General features: G+C 44.1%; 1 protein-coding gene, 1 long non-coding RNA gene and 1 other non-coding gene across 3 annotated transcripts; 2 read left to right on the forward strand and 1 right to left on the reverse strand.

The window, feature by feature from the left end:
• Positions 1 to 550: 550 nt before the first annotated feature.
• GLRX5 (glutaredoxin 5) lies at positions 551 to 9,287 on the reverse strand. The gene is made up of 2 exons (XM_006133702.5): positions 8,913 to 9,287; positions 551 to 1,317 (listed from the first exon to the last, which is right to left on the reverse strand). The coding sequence occupies exons 1-2, from the start codon at positions 9,202 to 9,204 to the stop codon at positions 1,139 to 1,141; spliced, it is 471 nt and encodes a 156-aa protein (XP_006133764.2). The 5' UTR covers positions 9,205 to 9,287; the 3' UTR covers positions 551 to 1,138.
• A 335-nt stretch (positions 9,288 to 9,622) lies between these two features.
• LOC142829082 (uncharacterized) lies at positions 9,623 to 11,608 on the forward strand. The gene is made up of 2 exons (XR_012903312.2): positions 9,623 to 10,970; positions 11,424 to 11,608. It is a non-coding gene; the product is annotated as an uncharacterized LOC142829082 (long non-coding RNA).
• LOC112547525 (small Cajal body-specific RNA 13) lies at positions 10,775 to 11,044 on the forward strand. The gene has a single exon (XR_003091295.2).
• Positions 11,609 to 21,668: the final 10,060 nt, after the last annotated feature.

Consider the following 21,668-nt stretch of genomic DNA (forward strand, 5'->3'; position numbering starts at 1 on the left):
ATAAGCAAATGCTACTTTTACTCAAAACTAAATAGCAGCCAGTCTTGAGAGACTACTAAATTTAAATTGCTATTTTTTTCAGATATACTCTATGACTATTTTTATTTGTTGGAACATTGGAGTTTCACACTTCACAGAAAACAGAAAAAAATCCAGTGAACAAGTCTGCCATCTCCCTAGGAGATTAGGTACTAGTACAGATGAGCACAAACAAATGAACTGTTTCTTTTATTTCATATTTAAAGACCACACCCTTGTGGCACAGCAGTCAAGTAGGAATGAATCTTTGTCAATGTAAAGCTAGGGAGTGAAGCTGTTGACAAGTACTACTACAAGATTACATTCATGGTTCCAAAGTTATTCCCCTCTCTTGTCCAGAAGGAAAAAAGTTACAGAATGTCCATTTCTGAACACTGATAATGGAGAGTGAAATTTGATTAAGCGTAACAACTGAGGCCATTTTTGGCAGAGGGAGAATAGAAAATGGCTTTAAACCCTTTTAATCACAACCTACAATTTGGGAAACAAAGCAATAACAACCACAAGATAATTAGTTTTTGTTAGTGTATTTATTTTCACCTGTAGTAGATCACTCCTCACTATTTTCTTCTAGTTTGTTAGAAAAAGATTTGTAGGTTACATAAGTGCACAAGTTTACAGGTTCCCAAGAAATCCTATGTTCAAGTGTTTCACAGAATGACAGCGGTTATTTGATAGCTTTTTCAAGAACAGCAAAAAAGCTAAGGACACTATCTACATAGGTTTATATATCAAAGCACAAACCAAGTGATATACACAGAAGAGCCATAAAAATAATTTTCTACAATCTTTCATTTACTCCTGCCTCAGGCAAGAAGAATTAACACAAGTAAAGTAGTCCGCTTGTCTACTTCAGTTCCACAGACATTTGAATTACAGTGCAGTGGTTATAATCAAATTTTCACAACAGAACACCCTTAAACCAAAATACCAGAAATACTGTACCATGAGCTATTTGTTTTCTGATAGACAAACAGTGTCAGTTCAAAAAAATGCCTCCTTTCAGATAATCCATAAGGCTTTTCTGGTCATAAGTAATTGTGTAAGATCTTGTTTATCATAGTCCCAGCATCTTTAAAAATGAAATATCTTGCTTGTTTTATTTTGTGTCTTGGTCTTTTTCTGCATCCAGAAGTGCAGAGCGGATTCCCAACTTCTTAAGTTCTTCCACTAGGTCTCCATTCTGATGCATCTGAAGGAGTATGTCACAGCCACCAACAAATTCACCGTTAAGGTATACTTGCGGGATGGTAGGCCAGTTGGAGTAGTTTTTAATTCCTGTACCAGAAAATAAATAAAAAGATTAAATCAATTGTTTTCAAATAGGCTGGAATTCATGAAAAGTAAGAGGAATCACTTCAGCAGCATGCAGATTTTAATATTCTCATTTCTTTCTCTTTGAGGCTGCAGGTCTTGTGTACTACAGAACAGTCATAAGAATTAACCATATTCCATTACACTTTTTTAGTTTTGTTTGGGCTTCCACCTAGAGCTATAAATTTGACACACATTAGTTCAATTCTAAGTGTGACTCTTAAAGAGCAGCTGTGCAAGTAACATGCTTGAGTTCTGGGAACGAGAGAAGATTACTAAAAGCAGTGGCTCTCAATCTTTCCAGGTGGTTCTAGTCCTTTCAGGAGCGTAATTTGTCTTGAGTACTCCCAAGTTTCACCTCATTTAAAGATTACTTGATTGCAAAATCAGACATAAAAATACAGAAGTGTCATGCCACATTATTACTGAAAAAATTCTCACTCATTTTTACAATAAAATTATAAATCAATTGGAGTATTAAATATTGTACTTGCAGTTTGGTGTCTAGTATAGGATGTCAGATAGTGTAACTGAATAGTCATTTAAAACCCAGCTTTCCCACATAGGGATGCAATAGTGTAGTCGATAACTGATAAGCAAGAGCTTATCGGTTAATGCTACAGACCACATGCATTTCTCCACCCCTCCTCCCCCTGTAAATTTTTAGCAGGCTGGCCAGCAGCCCAGCTCAGTCCTGGCTTGCAAAAAGTTTGGGAGCTACCCATGCTGTAGCTCTGCGTTTAAAGTATATCATGCCAGATCTGGGAGTTCAGACCCCCATTAGAGAGGGGCTGCTGCCACTCTGCACTGCTTCCTCTTTATCAGAGGCAGCAGCACAGGATGACAGGCAGCCAGTCTGTGAGGGTAACTGGTTTTTAAACTGGCTCCCCTCATGGACCAGCTCCCTTCTGGCACCCAGCACTGCTGCCTCTGATACAGTGGCAGCAGCGCAGAATGGCTCTCCGGGAGTGAAGGCTAGAGTACACTGGCTGTCAGACCCGCCCCTGGGAACTACTGAATAGTCAAGTAACCGATAAGAAATGAGGTTACTCAACTATTCAATTAACTGATATTTAACATCCCTATTCCCATGCAGACCAGAGGGATACAGAGACAGCAGCACAGGGTAGCAGCAGCCTCTGTCCGTGGGGCAGTTCAAGCTGCTGTGGACAGAGGCTTCTTCGTGGCAGTCTCCCCTCTCTTCTCACCCCAGCCTGCTGCCTCTGATAGGAGCCAGTGCTGCCTCACCTTCCCGTCCTCTGTGCTACTGCTGCCTCTGTCTACTTGCCCCACCACTGCCTCTGTAGAAGGCAGGAAAGGGTGGGCCAGGCGAATCCAGAGCCAGCATGTGCCGAGAGCCGGCTTAAAAGCCTGCTTCCCATGCATATTAGCTCCTACCTGCCCCCTTCTCTCTATGCACTGCTGCCTCTCTATCAGATGCTGCAGCGCCAGGGTAGAGTGAGAAGCCTGCTTAAAGCCAGCTCTCCATTGGCACTGGCTCCTGCCTCTGATACACAGCTTTTTATGTAACCTATTGTAAAACTAGGCAAATATCTAGATAAGGCAACGCACAACATGGAAGACCTCCTTGTAACCCCAGCAGTATGCGTACCCCTCATTGAGAACCATTATTCTCAAGTGACTAATTTGGCAAATTAAAGAAACCTTTAAACGTGTCCAGTACTGTTTGTATGGGGAATTTAATTACAATAACTTGTGTATTCTCCACGAGGAGTTTTAATAATCCCATATTCTTACCGCCTTTGTACAGAACCATTTGTTACTGCAAATTCATTTGCTAGATAACTTGTCCTCTAACTGTCCTTGAATTTCTGAACGCTTTATCTTTCATGGGCAGATGTTGAAATTCATGGAAGGGGCACAAGATGTAGCTTGCACCTAAAGCACACTACAGAAATGTGCCTCGCATCACGAGTTCAGAAATAAATACTCAATCTGCTACAATTAACCATTATGAAAAGCTATGTAGACTAAGCTCTCATTCCCCAGTTTGAAAACCACTGTGCTAAGCAGACCTCCCCCCAAGTGCAAGCTAACAAAATACTGACTGAAATATATTAAGGCCAAGTAGTACACAACATGGGAAAACTTACTCTCCCCATATTACAGAAGGACTAAAAAGTACTAAAACAATTTTTCAAACGGCAACAATAAACCAAGATACCAACTTAATTGCAGATCTATCCTTATGAACAGATTGTATTCTATAATTGCAGTTAAACAGTGGAATCAAATTAAGTCTTTTCCACATAATTTCTGACATACGTACCTTAAAAGTTCTTTAGAAATTATAGGACCTTTTGTGTTTCATAATTACTACAAATTTGAACTTGACAATAAAAAAGTGCTATCAAAAGTGTACATTATGGAATATTCCTAATGGCTGTTAAAGGTGTCTCCCAAATGATACTGGATCAAGCTAAACAATCTTAAACTGTTCTTTCCAACTGGGGGGAGGGGGGAGAGAAACACATTCCCTATCCAAACTTCCATCTCATGTAGCTGCCAAGGATGTTAAAATGTGTTTAATTTTGTAAATGTGTAACTGTTGAAATTAACAGTGTTTACAAGTGGGGAAACGGGGCGTGGGGGAGGTGTTTTCAGGAGCTAGTACACACAGGGATCCAGTTTCTAAAATCTGTCCCCAGCTGCTCCCCACATGCACCGGCTCCCACCACTCTCCCCTACCTCTGATACAGAGGCAGCGGGGCTGCATGTAACTGTTCACATGATTAATCAGTGAGCCTGGTTACACGTTCACATCCCTAGTAACTACTATAATAAATTTTAATTTCTACATCAGTAAGTGCATTGTTTTCTTATTTCTAATCAAATTATCCAATTCCCCTTACTCCCTTTTAAATATATATTTAAGTACGGAAGTAAGTGCTCAAATTCCAACAATATGAGATTATGGTTGGAACGGTCAACAATGCAGACACAGAAAGCTAATCTCATCAAACCTAATTCTTTAGAAACGTCATCTTGAGGTTTGTTACAGCTAACATTGTAATGTGCTCACATTTTAAAGCATAATTTTATCTATAAATAGCTCCTTTACCCTAGTACATGGGTTATTTCACTTCAGATGAAAGTGCAGAACACAGGCATTCCCCTCCATATATTTCTAATTTCCTACTGCATGCAGAATTTTTTTCCTATGACAGTTCTTTACACCTATATCCTATTTCTTCTTAATTCTTTCCTTTTAAGGCTGTCTACAGAAAAATGATCCGTCTCAGTGCAACTTTTTGCTATGAAATACCTTGCAGCTTTATTGTCCAGATATTTCATAATAAAAACTGGACAGATGAAGAGAAAGCAGGCATTTGTGATGCATGCATTTCTGCCATCATCTAGGTAAAAACAGCTGTATGTAGGTTTCCAAATTATGCAAACATTTAGTGTATGCCAACTAGGGATGCAAAATCCCATTGAATTAGTTAACTGCTTAAACATTACATTTAACTGGTTAATCAATTAAAAGGGGGCACAGGCAGGAGGACAAACTCCAGCCCCAGTGGGAAGGGATGCCTCCAGCCAGGCTGGAACAACCCCTGCCTATTGGGTGTCCAGGCCTGCCAAAGAGAGAGGCTGCTCTGGACGACTGGAGCAGACCCTGTCTATAGCAGGCCCCGTTAAGGGTGGTGCTTACCGGTTAACCTTCCACATCCCTCACGCCAACAATGTCACCCTGGATATTTCATCCTGACATAAGAGACACGATCACTTATTTCACCTTAACTGCACATTTATTCTTTTAAAAAAAAAGGTAGGTAAATGTAAACAGTGTTAAAAGTTAGTATTAAATACAGTTGCACTAATGATGCTATATCTTGTATCGTGTTAAATAAAAGCTTAAGTATTTTATAAACAGCAGGAAAGTCTTTACAGAATCAGTTCCAGGAAGGCAACCCAGCTCAGCCCCAGCTTGCACTAGGTCCGGGAGCTACTCCCACTGCAACTCTGCAGTTTAAATGTAGTAGGAGCCTGGCTGCCTGCCCGCCCAGATCTTACAACGTTTAAACTGCAAAGCCACAGTGGGAGTAGCTCTTGGACCTGACACGAGCCAGGACTGAGTGCTTCTTCAAATTCTATCGACTACACGATTAGTGAATTACCTGCCTCTTAACATCTTTAAAGGATACAATACACTAACGTCTCCTCTTACCAAAGGGGAAAAGTAGTAAACTTTCATCATATTGTTTTGAATGCGTCATACCTATTGTTCAATCCCCAGCTTAAATAAACTCTGTGGATCATTACACAATTAACTACTGACTTGTTCAGGGTTCATGAAGGAAACCCAGGCTGCATGTTATTTTGAATTACCAATTTATTAATTTACATGGAAAAATTAAATCTGTGTATTCTAAGAAAATGGAGAGATGTACCACAGTTTTAAATTTTATTAAAAACCTAAAAATTTTAACTGTCTCAATAACAAAAATAATGTAAAATAAACTTCTACATTATATTCAAGCTCTTTTGATATTAGTTAGCGATGTTAAAAATTGCTTAATAGGGTAACTGTTTAACCACAGAAAATCTCAGAGGAGACACAGTTACTCACAGCAAAGCTTCCCCAGGGAGCAAAGCTGGCAGTGAAGCCTCCACCCTCGGAATGATGCCAGCAACCCTTGCCTGCGCAGCTCCCAGAGATATGGCTTCACTGAGTGTAATCAACACCGTTAATCTTAAGTGTTTAGTTGTTTACACTCAAACCTCCCCAGAATTAATATTTTACTTTAATTTTAGTGAGATGTCATAAAACTGAAAAGCAGTTTGAAAAAAAAATGAAGACCAGTTATCGATATCAAATTTTCAACTAAAAACAAAGAATGTAGCAGAAGCCCAAATGCAAGGACAAAAGGAAGCAGGGGAAGCAGAGATAGAAATAATCCATCAGTTGGATCTAAATATACAAGTAAAGTATTCCAATACCTATTTCACCAAAACACACTGTAAGTGTGGCACTACCAAGGCTTACTATGATTACACTTGTAGGCCTGTTTTCAAGGGAAAATATCCCACTTCACAATTACTATTCAAATAATCCCAAGAGATTTTAGCACTAAGCTAAGCATGTTCAAAAGGGAAACAAACAGAAAGAAGTTTCATGTGATCGAACTAACAAGCTCCTAGAAGGAAAAGTCCTGAGCAGTCAATACTGATTCACAGTACATTAAGTTCACAGTGTTAGTTTTAAAACTTTCAGTGTCAAACACTCCTTAAAAACAGAGATTGTATTGTGGGCCATTTCACATTCCATTCATACTTTCCGTAATAACCTCACAACATTCCTGAGGCAACAAAAGAAAGTAATGTAATGACATTTTGGTTGCCTTTTAAAACAACTGAGCATCTCAACAATAGCAGAAAGCAAAGGATGTCAGTTCTTGGAAACCACTGTATTCTGGTGATGGCTAGAAAGCTGGTAGTCACAGAAAATATTAACTAATACTGAAGTACAGAAAAGTATTTACATGCTTTCCCGACACACACAATTTACATATTCATCTGTGCCTTCTGCTTTAACACCAACAACTGAAATCCCAATTCTCGGACATATCTAATTAGTGTAAAACAAGAAAAAAAAAGATTTCAAATGAAAAGTATTAGTAGCTGATAAAATTCTAGGGGCAAGAGAGGGAAAGAGCAGCCACATAAGGGATCAGACTAGTGGCTTATAACATCTTCAGGTTTGGTATTCTCTCTCAGAGCAGCCAATACCAATTGCTCCAATAGAAGGTGCAAGAATTCTCATAAAATATACTTACAGACTAACGTAGCTTTAGGGGCAATGTCTGTTGGTTGGTGAATGTTTTAAATGCTGAGGCATGAAAATTTAGGCTGATTTTTTTCCAGCTTTATCGTGGAATTGTAGGGACTATAAGAGACCTTGAGAGGACTTCTAGTTCAGTTCCCTGCATTCAAGGCAGGACAAAGTATTATCATCCATCTCTGTTAGCTATATAAATATCTACCATTCTTCATAATCATCATCATCTATAAGTGATAGGGAGTATAATACAAGCTAAAATAGAATTATCCCTAAACAAAATATCTTCCAAAACTACTGGGATGAAATGTCAATAGCTGTTTATAGCCTGACCGTTGTTTTGCAGCTCTCCTGATCTTAAAGAGTGTAGAACCAAAATGAGATGCCATCAATCATAACTTCTGAATTGTGCCACCTCCGACTGAAATTTCACCAAAGTAAGAGGCCACACTGGAAGTTTCTAAGAGCTTGGAGGACTGCAAATAGATGCCATGAAAAGAACAGAGCATATAATGTAACAACTCAAATTAAGACCTGAGCTCAAACAAGTGAAGATAATATAAGCCTTGTCTATCTTGCATGAGCCAACATTGTTCTTTCACCACTTACTGTTGCTCCACTCACGTATATGATTAGCAGTGTTCTAGCAAGATGACACCTACTTCTTCAGGTGATGATTTTGACTAATTACTGTTCTACCTGAAACGGTCAGGATTTTTATAGCTGAGTCACAAAATATTCCTGTACTCCATTGCTACTGGCATACACCATGTTTTAAGTATTCTAGTTATTTTAAAAAGTCCATAATTAAAAACATTTAAATGTGTAAAATAAGGCAGAATTTGTTTATACTCTCCATTTTCCCTTAATATATAGTACTTCCACCATTATCTGTAACAACGAGCACAGGTCTCATCGAGGATCTTTCTTTCAGAAAAAAAAGATAAAGGAGGCAATCTGCAAGCAAACAAGCCAAATCACTAGGCTGCTCCGACCAAGATAAAGAATCATGCCAAAACTTATCATCTCTGTGTGGGCCTCACCTTTTAATCAGTGAACACAGCTGTGACTCTCTGGGATTATCCCAACTGGAAATATGGTGAACCAAGATCACTAGTATATGAAAAAGTCATGCCAGGATGACGTTTTCCAACAATATGCAGTGTACAGTTTAGCCAATAGCTATACAGTGGGTACATTCTATTTGACAAGGTAGACGTGATTTAGAAAGATTAAAATGACATTGTCTGAGTTAAGTATGCAGATACATTTTATTTCTGTTTTACAAAAATGTCAGCGCCATAGAGTTCAGGGGATCTTAGAAGTCATTAGGTTCTGGTCACAAAACCTCTTTGGGTCCTTCAGATAATCCCAGCACAAGACCACCTATCCGTAGCAGACTCACGGACAGAATCCAGGTCCCTGACTCCCAGTCCCAAGATGATACTTCCGCTACAAGTGACAGTTTGAGCGACTCCCCAGATGGGCTACAGCCGGGGCCACTAAGGAATGTGACACGGAGGGAGGCTGGCCCAGGATCTCAGCCTCTTGTGACTTTCTTACTCGCAACAAGCACTTCGGGCCTGATGGCTCAGAGCTGCTGAGGCTCGGCGAGAAAAACAAACCCCTTCGGGGTGTGTACATGGACCGTACCTGCCTCCCCCCATTGAGTCCCCTCCAGCGTATGGCCGGGGGAGGGGGCTCTGCCTCCCCGCAGCCTCCTAGGGGAAGGGTCTTTCCCCACCCGGGCGCTAACCTTGCCGGAGGTCGGGGTCCTGCAGCACGTCGTAGGCCTGGTAGTCCTGCACCCCGTGGAGGCGCAGGATCTGCACCACGGCGTTGCTGAAGCCGCACAGGGGCTGGGCCGGGTTGCCCTTCATGAACACGACCACGGGGTGCGCCCGCACCAGGCGCTCCACCGACTCCCGCGACCCCCGGTCTCCCTCGCCGCCCCCGGCCGCGGCCTGGCTGAAGGGGCGCACGCCCCAACGCAGCGGGGCGCTACGCAACAGCGAGGCCGCGCGCAGCCAGCACAAAGAACCGCTCATCGCCGCCCTTGCCTAGCGGCTGCCGCTCACACCAAGACACAGAGCGCGCCGGCCCGCCTTCCAATCCGTTCCTCCTTCCCATTGGGTAGAGCGGACAAACGTCACGGGTAGCTTCGCCCACAGATGGCTAGAAATGCTTGTCAATCCACATCCGTACCAGTAGAGTGCATTAGAGACCTTGTCTGTCCCGCCCACCGGTTCAAGGGCCTTCCTCTTTATTGGCAGAGCCTCGGATCACACGGCAGACCGTGTGTGGATTGAAAGAGCTGTCATGCGTCCGAGCAAACCAATAATATGCCCGCACAGACGGATGGGCCCGGCCACTGCATTGTGACTCCGCCTCTTCTGCATTGCTATTGGCTGAGCTAGTAGGGGGCTAGAGAGGGTCTCTTTGTGGCTTTTTCCGCTTCCGGTGAGTTGGGGCTGGGTGAGCTGTAGGGCGCTGGGGGCGTCTCGGAGGTTAGAGCCGCGCGGATCGGTTGGGGCGAGCGCGGGATTCCCGCGTTGCGCCCCAGAGCGTGGAGCGTTGCGGGCGCACAGCGGGTCTTGCTGGGAGCTGCCGCGCCCTGCTCGGCCCGGGGGTCGGTTCGCCCCGGGGCTGTAGCGAGCAGGCGTGGGCGGGCCGCGGTTGCTGGCCCGAGTCCCAGCGGGTCGGTCACTGTCTCCCAGCCGTGCGGCTCCCCGAAGGCCGGCTGGGGCTGTTCCCTCAGGCTCGCTCACAGCGCCCCTCTGCCTGCGCCCGAGGCAGCCCGGCAGTAGCGGCCCTGCGGAGAGGCTGCTCCGTCCCCCGCTGCCGAGTGAGAAGCAGCAAAGCGGGACTGGAACAGCTTCTAACCAGCTCCCGCGTGTCGCTGTCAAATCTAGCCATCACCTGCGTGGGCAGGACTCCCGCAGCAGAGGGTGTCATTCGCGGCTCGGTGGTGGGAGGGCTGGTAGCCTTGTTCGTGCCTGGTAAAGGGACACATGGTGCCTGTAGCTGTTGAAACAGGGGTAGGCAATCTGCAGACCATCCGGGTTCTACGTGTGGACCCTGAGACATTTTGTTTACTGTTGGCCACATGTAAGGCTACCAGATTCTGCTGGTTTCTGTCCATGTCATTTTTTTCCCCTACCTGCATTAAAGTGACACGTGAAACAAGGCACGTGTGAAGTGGGATGCCTGTTGATTGCATACAAGGTTGTGAGAGCTCTGTGTTCCTTCTGTGTCCAATCATAGCACTGCCATAGTTCATTTAGCACCGCCCGCATATTCTACATAACCAAGGGACTTTAGCAAACTTACCCTATCACTGGAGAGTGTCTTGATTACGACAGTCTAGTAGTAGCTCACTGAGATGGAGGGCCATTCATGTGGTCTGCTCACTAGCCTCGGTTGCCTGTCAGTGAGTCTTAAAACCTGAATCTTAGGGTGTAATTTTAACGTCACTGAAGTGATTTAGGTAATTAAGTCTCTGCTTTTACAAATGGGTTGGGTACTTAGATGTCTGGATTCTATGGATTTTTTTAGCTTTGAAGTGTTTTAACTAACACTTGAAAATTTTACCCACAATTTTCTGAGTTTTGCTTGGGATGTCTGTGGTCTTGGAGCTGCTCTTGGTTGTTTGTACTCAGGGCTTACCAGACTTACAGAAAGAACATCTGCTGGAGGAAGCCGAGGCGTGCCTGTAAGAGTAATAGCAGAACCATGTGCAATATTCCTCTGACAGTCATAATTCTGTTGCCACGGAGATAATGACTTATTCCATGTCATTATCCATCTACCAACAGTAAGAGTAATGTTGCAGTCTGATATTGTTTAGTAAATACCAGTTTTTGCTGAACACTAAAAACTGCTATAAACATTCAGTAGATTCCTCCAAACTTGTTCTTACTAAAATTATATTTGGAGTTTGGTACAGGAACTTGGGCTATGTTGTTTATTGGAGGGCTTGTATAACAATAATCCTTTGAAATAATACTTCTCTCTTATATGTTTGATTTAAAAAAATCCCACAAACTTGAAACAGAATAAGATCCGTTAGCTATGTAGAGTAAATGCATTATCCTAGACACTTGTTCGTCTTATAAAATAGATATCAGTTAATGGCTAATGGATTTATTAGCAAGTATCTCTTCTGCCATTTCACCATGACAGTCATGGCTGTTGTAATTCTCTTTTATTCAGCTGTAATCATCCTAAAATCCGAACTCATTAATAAACCTTTCTCTTTATTTTCCAGGTTAGTGATTCAAATCATCTGCTCTGAAGACTCTGAATGTGACTTCACTGGGAACTTTAAGGAAATCTGCACCCTTTAATACTGCACATGTTTCTATTGGGGAAAGCCAATCTCATCCCAATCTGAAGACCTGTAATATATAATAAAATCAATAACATTTAAAGAAAGTTATAGTGCTTATACAAGTCCCTCTAATTTGTTCTTGTAATCTGAATTGGATTGCCTTTTATAACAGATACAAATCAATTTGGAAACTAGGTAACACACTTGCAGTGAAATACTTAAGATCCTTGGTTCGTGGACTGTTGACATTACTCATGTTGCATAATACAATATTATTAAATGCCACACAGCTGACCCTTATGTAACTTATGTTGGCTTCATGAGGTACAAAACTAGCAATCATAATCTCTGGTTAAATAAAAAGACTGATTGTAAGCACTTGTGAAGTATGCTAAGACTAACTAGTCACTTGCATGTTTCCTTCCTTCCTTCCTTCCTTCCTTGAAAGAATACAAATGCTTTGTGCATCTCATCACACAACTATTACTAGTAAATGGAGGCTAACATCAGTTCTAGTATTCCAGAAAACAAGTGAGAGAGGGAAGCTCATTTAAACTTCATTTTATTAATTTCTGGTATTGGAGTAACAAGTTGGAGTGGCATTTAGAACCCATCAATGCAATTATTTTTTAATCTGTTCTCCATTATGTTTTCTGAAATGTAAACAAATGACATATTGGCATTTGGTCTGTTGTTCAAAGTTCTCTTCTGAAGGATATGGAAGAAACTATCCTATAATATGGCTTGAGAATACATATAAAGGGCATGCAAGTAACTTTAATTGTTTTTAGAAGCAGAGATAGTTGAGTGTGAGCTATTTCATCTGCAAGAGGTAAAAGGCTTAAGGCAGGGATGGGGAATCTTTTTGTGGTTGGGGACTGCTGACCCACAGAAAAATCAGTTGGGGGCCACACACAAGTGAGAAGCGGGGGAAAAAAAATCCTCAGAGATGCGGGCCCTGACTGAGAAGAAGAAAGTAATTCACCACATTCCCTTCCCACCTCAGAGCCTAGTGGGACCTAGGCTAGTAGATTGTGTGCTCCAGCCCTCGGGAGAGGAGCGGGGGGGGGGGGGGGGAGGGAGAAACTAGAGCTCCAGTGTGGGCTCCCTAGTGCTGGGGAGAAGCCCTGAGCCTTGGGGGCTGGATCTAGACAAGCCGGGGGCCACATTTGGCCCCTGATGCTTAAATTCCCCACCCCTGGCTTAAGGCATGAAACAACTTTTGAATGTTAATCTAGTAACTACAAGAAATAAGTGGTGAGTCTTGTTTTTGGACTACTAGCTCTTAGGGACAGCAGTTATCCTTTATGGTTACATAGTGCCTAACACACAATAGCATCCTGACCTGACTACAGCTGCTAGGTGCTACTACAATATAAATGATAGCTCTAAACTAGATGCTAATAAAAATTGGCAAAATGATCTAAATATGAAATACTTCATAATTCTAATACTCAATGTTACGTCTTTATACACACAGAGGTCTACTTGCTCTATGCCATTCTTGACTACATTTTAGGCTTCTTTGTCTAGGCCTGTTTTTAGACTCAAGTACTAAAATGGCTTGTACAAGATTTTTTCACTACATCTTAACCAGTTGTCTTTCTACAGCTGGCCCACTAAAATACATTACAGTGGGGTGTTTTCTGTAGAGGAGGTGTTCAGTTGGAGAACATAGGAGAATTGCAGTATTCTAGTTATCAAAGAAAACTGAATGAGCTTCATGAGCAGCAAACAAGTTATGGTTATGTGGTTTCTAAATGTTAGGTTTTGAAGAACAAGAAACATCAGACTAATAGGGCCACCCATAGATTGTCTAGTTCATCTGCTTTTGCGGAAAAACTTGCCAGCTGTCTACACTGGCCGCTTGAATTTCCGGAAAAGCACTGACGATCTCATGTAAGATCGTCAGTGCTTTTCCGGAAATACTATGCTGCTCCCGTTCAGGCAAAAGTCTTTTTCCGAAAGACTTTTGCGCAAAAGGGCCAGTGTAGGCAGCACAGTACTGTTTTCCGCAAAAAAGCCCCAATCGCGAAAATAGTGATCGGGGCTTTTTTGCGGAAAAGCGCGTCTAGATTGGCCACAGACACTTTTCCGCAAAAAGTGCTTTTGCGGAAAAGTATCTTGCCAATCTAGACGTGCGTTTCCAAAAATGCCAGTGTAGACGTAGCCTCAGAGTCCTTAGGAGAAAAACCTATTCTTGCTTACAGACAACCCCCTAACCTGAAACATATTCTTTCTGATAACCATGCCACATAACCACATCATAAATCTCTAGAAGCCCAGCCCTGCAACCAAAAAAGATGCCAACTCTGCCCACATATCTACACTGGTGAATTCATCACTGGAGTAAACAACATAAGCCACACAATCAAAGAGTCATTTGACTGTACATCCAGTAATTTGATCTATGCCAGTAGTGCCCCACTGTTATATATATTGGACAAATTGGACGGTCTCTGCGGGAAAGAATCAATGGACACAAATCGGATGTAAATGGAATATACAGAAGCCTGTTGGTGAGCATTTCAGCTTGCCTAACCACAGTCTGACATTCCTGCCTGTAGCTGCCTTGTCACAAACCAGCTCTACAAGCCAAATACACAGAGAAGCCCTGGAATCCCAGTTCATCCACAAATTCAATTCACACGCTAATGGACTCAATCCTGGTATGGGCTGGTGGGGACTCTACCTACTTAACAACCACTGAAGGTGCTAACAGCTCCCTGAGCGGTATCCTTCCTGTTTTTGGAATCTATCTATTGACTTTGATTTTTATCTGCTTACGTTTAAGTACCCATTCTCTAGATACTCAATGATGCTCTGTCTCCCACTCCCCTCCCTTTTCCTTTCTCTCCCCCCTGCTCTTCCCCTCTCCTATTTATTTTGAGTTTTCATATCCCCAGCTCATAACTCCAGTCATCTGAAGAAGTGGGCTGTGCCCGTGAAAGCTCATGGTACCAGCTACATGTTTCATTTGTCTATAAAGTGCTACTAGACAATTTGTGGTTTATTTCTGTAACAGACTAACTCGGCTACCTCCTGAAGCTCCAGCACAGCTGAGAATGCTTGCTTGGGATCACAAAAGTTTCCAGCATGGAGCATTCAAGAGACAGTGGATCTGATTGCTGGGGGGCAGAGGTTTCAGGAGGCAGAGCACTGAACCAGCAAAAGAACCAGCAAAAGAAGTGCTGATACCTATGCCAAAATCATACAGGTGTTGTGGATAAGGGCAACACTAGGGTTGTACAGCAATGCCATGTGAAAATAAAGGAGCAAAGCTGGTTCTGAGCTGCTGAAGGCATATACCCCTAACCACCTGCAACCATGTTTTTATCCCACGAGGCACTGGCACCTTAGCCCAGAATTCCAATCTACTGCAGGGACTGAGGGATAGTTATCCATAGCTCCTACACTTCAGTTAGTCTATAAGGTGCCACAGGACTCCTCGCCGCTTATCCATAGCGTATCACTCCCTGAATCAATGCAACCCCTGGCAGTGAGGATATGCTTGATCAACCACTGCCACCTCATGGAGCTTCCAAATCACATTTGTTAAATCAGGTTCTCAACACGGAATTAAATAAAATTGACCTAATTTTATAGCATAGACCTGCCCAGAGCCAGGCACCTGAACTGAAAGCAGGGGGCCTATCTGTCCTATGCTCTCAGTGCCTCCCCTTGTGGATTCCTGCAACATGCAGGAAGATGCTGTCTGATTCAAATGCTAGGGGAGAGGAAGAGCTGGCTCTGCAAAGGCAGGGGAGCAGACTGGGACAAGTAGGGAGACTTGTGAGGAGGAGAGACAGACTGGAGAAAGAAAGAGGAAACTGGTACTGACTGAGCAAGGAGACTGGTATGGGAGCCTTGAAGAGAAAGGATGGACCAGGAACCAGAGGGGACTGACGTTGGATGAGGACTTAGGGGTGGAAGATGGGGCTAGGAACTGGTATGATAGGGCTGATGATGAACCAGTGACTGTGGAGCACGGTTGCTGACTGAGCAAAGAGATTGAGATAATGAGGTTGGGTGGGGAGGGAGGCAGTCGGAGTGGATGAATAGTTCAGGAATGAAGACTGAACCAGTGGGACTAGGGAACACAGCATGGGGAGAAAACAGATTGGATGAGGAACTGCAGAAGGGGAAACAGACTGGTTGTGTACGGAGACTTGGGAGGGGCAGGAAGAAGAAGAGGGACTGAGGGAATTGCATGAGCATACACTAATTTATATTATTCACCCTGCTGATGGGTTATTTTATTTGCTCTAGAGAGATTTGTCTGTTTGTGGAAATTTTAGAAAGATTGTCAAGGTAACCTAGAACAGTGGCTGAGTGCTATTTTATTAACATTTTTAGAAATCAAAATAGTGCTTGAGATAAAGGACAAGTTGCATTAGCTCAAAGGTAGTAGCAGACTTATAAACCTCTGTATGTGGTCTAGCCACTAGAGGGAAATAAAGAGCCACACAATTACTGAAAGTAATGCACTAACCAGCAAAACTTACTCAGATCTTCAAAGGTTCTCAGCAGTTCTAATCTCCATATGGGTCATCATTTTTAATTATGACACTGGAAAGGGCATGGTTAGATAGGCATCCTGGTATTTGTAATGCAAGAGATAAGGACTAAAAATAGTCAGAATATCCTTGGTGAAGGACTATTGTTGCCTACAAATTCTCTAAGGGGAATGTATTTTCTTGTGTGCACCAATGTGGAGGTGATGTGTGGCAGGAGGGGGGCTGCCAAAGGGTTCTGAATATGGGAGGGGGCTTATGGCTGGGGCAGAGGATTGGGGTGCAGGAGTGTGACGGCTCCAGCTGGGAGTACAGTGCTTGAATGGAGCTGGACTTGAGGGGCTCAGGGATCAGACAGCAGGTTTGGGTGTAAGGGCTCTGGTTGGAGGTGTAGGTTCAGGAGTGGAGGTGTTTAGTGCAAATGCAGAGAAGGTGGGCTCCAGCCACTATTGGGGAGGAGCTCAAGGTTGGGAGTTGGAGTGTAGGAGGGGATTCAGGCTCTGGACTGGGGGTGCTGGCTTTGGGGTGGGACCAGGGATGAGGGTTTTTGGAGCTGGAGAGTTCCCAGGCCTGGGGGGGAGGCTCAGGCTTACCTGGTGTCTCCCTGCTGGGGACAGTGAGGAGAGGCTCTTTTCTCCTGGGCACAGCAACTCCATGCTGGGGCCAACGGGGAGGGACTCCTCTCCTAAGATCCCCCTAAGCTGTGTGGTCGTGCAGCTTCCCATTAAGCCCTGTGCAGGCACTTGACAGGGCTGCAGCAGAGTGAGATATCTCTCTGCAAGCCATGAAGCTGCTGAGGCTGGCCAAGAGGGGCTCCAGCACAGAGCTGCTGCTGCTGTGGGAGAGGAGCCGATCCTTCCTGTTCCCAGCAGAGAGCCATCCAGGTACGCCTGAACCCTAACCCCGGCTCCAGAGCCTGCACTCCCAACCAGAGCCCCTACATCCCAAACCTCTGTCCCAGCCCTGAGCCCCCTTTCACATTCAGAACCCCTTGGACCCACTCCTGCACATAAGAAAATTCATTCCACTTGGGGGGGAGGGAAATAAGAGGGATCACTGCCTCTCACTTGGCCATGGCAGCTCCATGTCTTGGGGAGAGTATCTCTCTGTGCTGCAGGCCTGAGCCCTTGTATGGGCTTATTGGGAAGCTGCGTGATCATGCAGCTAAGGGGGAGCTTAGGAGAGGACTGAAAATAAGTTATCCTAAAGGGACACAAACATAACTTTTTTTTAAAACTAAATTTTAAATCTAGTCCCGCAACTAAACCTACCTTTTACTGAATTTTATGGCATTACATACAATTAAATTGTATTGTATTTTAAAATGTTTTCCCCTTCCTTTTTGAAGTGGGAAAAACCCATTACTATTCTGCTGATTATTAAAATGGACTCTACATATTTTTTTCTCCAATCTCTTTCACTTATAGTGATCTCAGGTGTTAACTTGGCCAATACTGTCAGAAATATACAGTTTTCATGCCAAAATGTGTGAGTTTATGTTGACAATACCCCTTTGTAGCAATAAGCTTCCTTTCTGCAAACAAAGTATATACCTGCTATACATCAACATATTTGGTTGTTTAGTGACTAGCTCAGATATAAGCTAAAAAGTAAGCACTTAAGTTATTTCTTCAGAACGGAGTTAGATCTTCATGCTGCACGAAATGGAGCACTTCCTGAAAGTTGCTGAACACCTACTCTTTTTCAAGTCAATGGAAATTGAAAAGGCAGAACGGGAAGCACTTGGCACCTTGCACCTGACACAAAAATGCAATCATCAGCTTGGTGTTCATAAATGTCTCTTTTGGGCCTGTGAGTGATTGGGGCATCATAGACAAATGCTAATTTCATCCCATATACAAAGTTCTGGAAATGGCTTTGAATTATGAAATAACTATCTCTTCCCCCGTGACAATGGACTTGTTCTTTATAAGAAAAGTAAGCAAAATGACTTTCGATATTACTTATTTGCCAGGAATCCTTTCTAACCCATTAGTTGTCTGGGATTCAGCTTTTGTTTTAGTTTTTTATTCTTGCCAGCCGTGAAGCATGTGGAGAAAAATGCATGTTTTATGCAGCTGCCAGATGTATTAGGCCCTTCACATAGAGGCATTGATGATCCAAGCTAACTCACATTCCACTCTAGCTTACAGCTGCAGAAGTGGAAGAGATAAGGCATATGCCAAAGAGGGAAAGTGAAAATAAAGGTTTGTTTCAGGAACTGCACAGTTTAATTATGAGCTGGCAAAAGCTCTTTGGCCTTGCACCTGTTTTCTACTAGTTGAAAGATTGCATACAATTTAGAGATGTAAAAATGAGGTTAAAAATGTAACCGTGTATCCACTAAAAGCTCATAGTGGTTACGCATGCTGCAGGCGCTGCAGATTAAAACTTTATACTGCAGAGCCCTCAGTGAAGCCCCCGTGGGGGGTGGAGCTGGCAGCTGCCCGTCAGCCCTTGCTGCCAGGGAGGTGACTTCGCTGCCACAGTGAGCCTCCTCCCTGGGAGTGGTGTTGGCAAAGGGGAACCAGCATGTAATCTCCAGGGGGGGGGGGAGGGATGGCCAAGTCCAACATGGACAGGGTCTGCTCCAGCTGGCTCTGCGGGGCTGAAGCAGCCCCCTGCATGAGGTGGGTGGGGAGCTGCTCCAGCCCCTACCAGTTAACTGGTTAGCCTTTTACATCCCTAATACAAATACCAATGCATTGTACTATCTAAAGCCTGAATACTTAAGAACTGAGCAAGTAGTATAGATGGGGAGGGATTCTGGGCTTTTGAATGTCAGGGAGTTTGATTTATCACTGTGCATTGTGAATAACGAAACTGTAGAGGGGAGTGCCACTGGTTGCTATTGAACTTAACATAACCTTTCCTAGATGTTATTTATGCACAAAACTCTTTCTATGGATTTGGGTTCTCTCCAATTCAGCTCATCTAGCGTACCTCATCCATTTCTGGGAGAATGTTTTATCCAGTTCTCTGGAATCCAAGAATCAGGGTTCAACTCCAGACTCATCACTGAGGTTTCTTTATGGACATACAATCAAACTACACTTGAGCTAATGAGTCTTAACTAAGGTCCCTCCACCCCCACAAATGTCATGGTACTTATTACCTTGCACTAGCTGGTGATATCTCTATTATACCTTTTTTTTTCTTTTTGGGGGGGTAACCAGTTCATCTTCCCCCCTCCTTATTACTAATGATTGGTGATAATGATTTATAGCATGAGTTCCCCACATAGTACACATAAGGTGTCATTTCGGTTTGCAGACCGGGAGGTAAAGAGAACATATTTTCTCAGTGGCATTGTTCTGTCCAGTTTGCAGCTGTAATCAACATGCTTCCAGTGCGGCATTTATCCATGTAAATAAGTGAGGAAGGAGTGGGGAAGATACATAGGTCTCAGATTAGTTATGAGAGATTCGATTGTGGCTCATATCCACAAAGTACTTGGGCACCTAAGTCCCAGTTTTGGCCCTACTGCAGTTCACACACTACTGCTAAATCTCTTGGTACAGTAAAAGCTTTTTTTTTTTTTTTTTTTAATCGGGCATGTTAGGAGAATGGAGGGTGCTGATAAATGAAAAAATCTGGATAACTAGGAGGAAAGGAGTTTGGATGTGGAAGGAGGCGCGGGGAGCAGTCTCTGAGAGGGAGTTTGGATGTGGGAAGCAGCCCAGGGGATGGGGCACTGGATGGGCCTCAGGGTGCTGGATCCAGAGGGTACTCATCTTAGGTGACTCCCTGCAAACAATAACTTCTCCCTGCTGCTCCCAGGGAGAGGCATGGCGAGGCAGCAATGCATGCTGTCCCTGCCATCTCCAAGGCTCCTATTGGCTGGGAACCACAGCCAATGGGAGCTGCGGAGTGGTGCCTGCAGGGGGAAGCAGCACACAGAGCTATCTAGCTGCACATCCTCCAGCAACATCAGGGCCAGGTCGTTGCTTGCAGGGAATAGTTACATGTGGCTAGTGACTAGCGTGTTGGACATCACAGCCCCAGAGGAATTCACAAACCAAGGGGACACAGGTGTTTGTGCATCTGTCCCACTGAGAACAAATACTTATATTGTCATTGGGCCAATGAGAGAGTGTGTGAGAATAACTCTGTAGTCCAGTGGTTAGAGCACTTCCTTGAGAAGTAGGATCCTTTGTTTATGTGGTATCTTAGAGAAAATATTAGTCTTTAAGGTGCCAATAGACTAACACAGCTACTCCTCTGAGACTTCTGGGCTAAAAGTCTAAATATAGGTGACATCAGCTGCAGCCAGATTGTGTGGAACAAGGCAGGTGTCTAGTTCCAAAAAAATGTTTTGGGTGTCCAGGCTGCGTGGCTTCAGGAGAGGGATTCCAATTTGTGGGACACTAAGGCTTCCCTTGTCGACTGCGGCACGTCCAGACTGCCCCACTGTGCCACCAAACAGCTGACCGGCACAGCGTGGTGGCCATTTTGATATAAATGAAACGGCAATTATTTAAACCGCCACTTCATTTTCCTATGTCTAGTAAATTCATCTACATGGCTCCGTCAGTGGAGCCATGTAGTCTAGACATACCCTAACAGAGATAGATGCCTCCTTGCAGACTAGATTTAAAGCACCTATCTCTGATTGAGGGGCAAGACGTAGCACACACCCCTGTGTTCAGCGTTTTCCATTAGCTAATTTAGGCAACTTCTAGCCTACTGAAGAGGTTTTCAAAGTTGAGTCATAGGCCAGCCTGTGTAAGCCGCTGGCAGGCCACAAGACTCTTTGTTTATATAAGCGTCCATAGGCACGGAGCATCACAACTTCCACTGGATGCAATTCGCCATTTCCAGCTAAGGGGAGCTGCAGGAAGCAGCGGCCTGGCCCACGCTGCTTCCTGTGGCTCCCTTTGACTTGAAATGGCAAATCACAGCCAGTGGAAGTTGAGACTCCTCATTGCAGGAGGAGTAATAGTAGTTTGAATTAGGAGCTTTAATTCAAACTGCCTAGCCCGTGCCGCGTGTAGCCGCGTGCTGGCAGTTTGAACTACCGGGCATTTTAAAATGGCGGCGCCCAGGAACATGCAAATGAAGCCCGGTATATTTAAATCCCGGGCTTCATTTGCGAGTTCGAATGACTACATTAGTCACCCTAGTTCGAACTAGGGTGGCTAGTGTAGACATACTTTCACTGAACAGTTGTGAAACTTGCAGGAGGAATAACAGGTAGTTGATTTAGGGCTTTAATTCGAAATTCTGGGTCCTTGCTGCGTGTAGACGCGGGCAGTTAGTCCGGACTTGTACATTTTAAAAAATGATGACCGGTCGGGAAGATGTAAATCAAGCGCGGGATATTTAAATCCCGGGCTTGATTTGCAACTTCGAATGCCTACATTAGCCTCCCTAGTTCGACCTAGGGGGCTAGAGTAGACATACCCTTAGATAGTCCCCGAGGCCAGGGCCAGAAGCCAGTGTGCTCTGGCCCCACATCCAGGGAGCACCCTGCCACGCTGCACTGCTGTCTCTGTATCAGAGGCAGCAGTGTGGGGTGGCAGGCGGGAGCTGGTCTGCCAAGGGAGCCAGTTTTAAAACCCAGCTCCTGGTGCAGCTCGGCTGCATTCCACCTCACGCTGCTACACAGGGTGGCAGCAGTTCCTGTCCACGGGGGTCCGAGCTCCCCATGGACAGAGCTGGTCCCCAG

This window comes from Pelodiscus sinensis, chromosome 5 (genome assembly GCF_052426305.1).
Source record: "Pelodiscus sinensis isolate ZL-2025 chromosome 5, ASM5242630v1, whole genome shotgun sequence".
NCBI lineage: Eukaryota > Metazoa > Chordata > Testudines > Trionychidae > Pelodiscus > Pelodiscus sinensis.

Coding starts and splice junctions, on each gene's coding strand:
- GLRX5 (XM_006133702.5), bottom strand. CDS start 9,204: ATGAGCGGTTCTTTGTGCTGGCTGCGCGCGGCCTCGCTGTTGCGTAGC. Junction 1,318..8,912: donor GGACCCCGACCTCCGGCAAG/GTTAGCGCCCGG, acceptor TTTCTGGTACAG/GAATTAAAAACTACTCCAAC.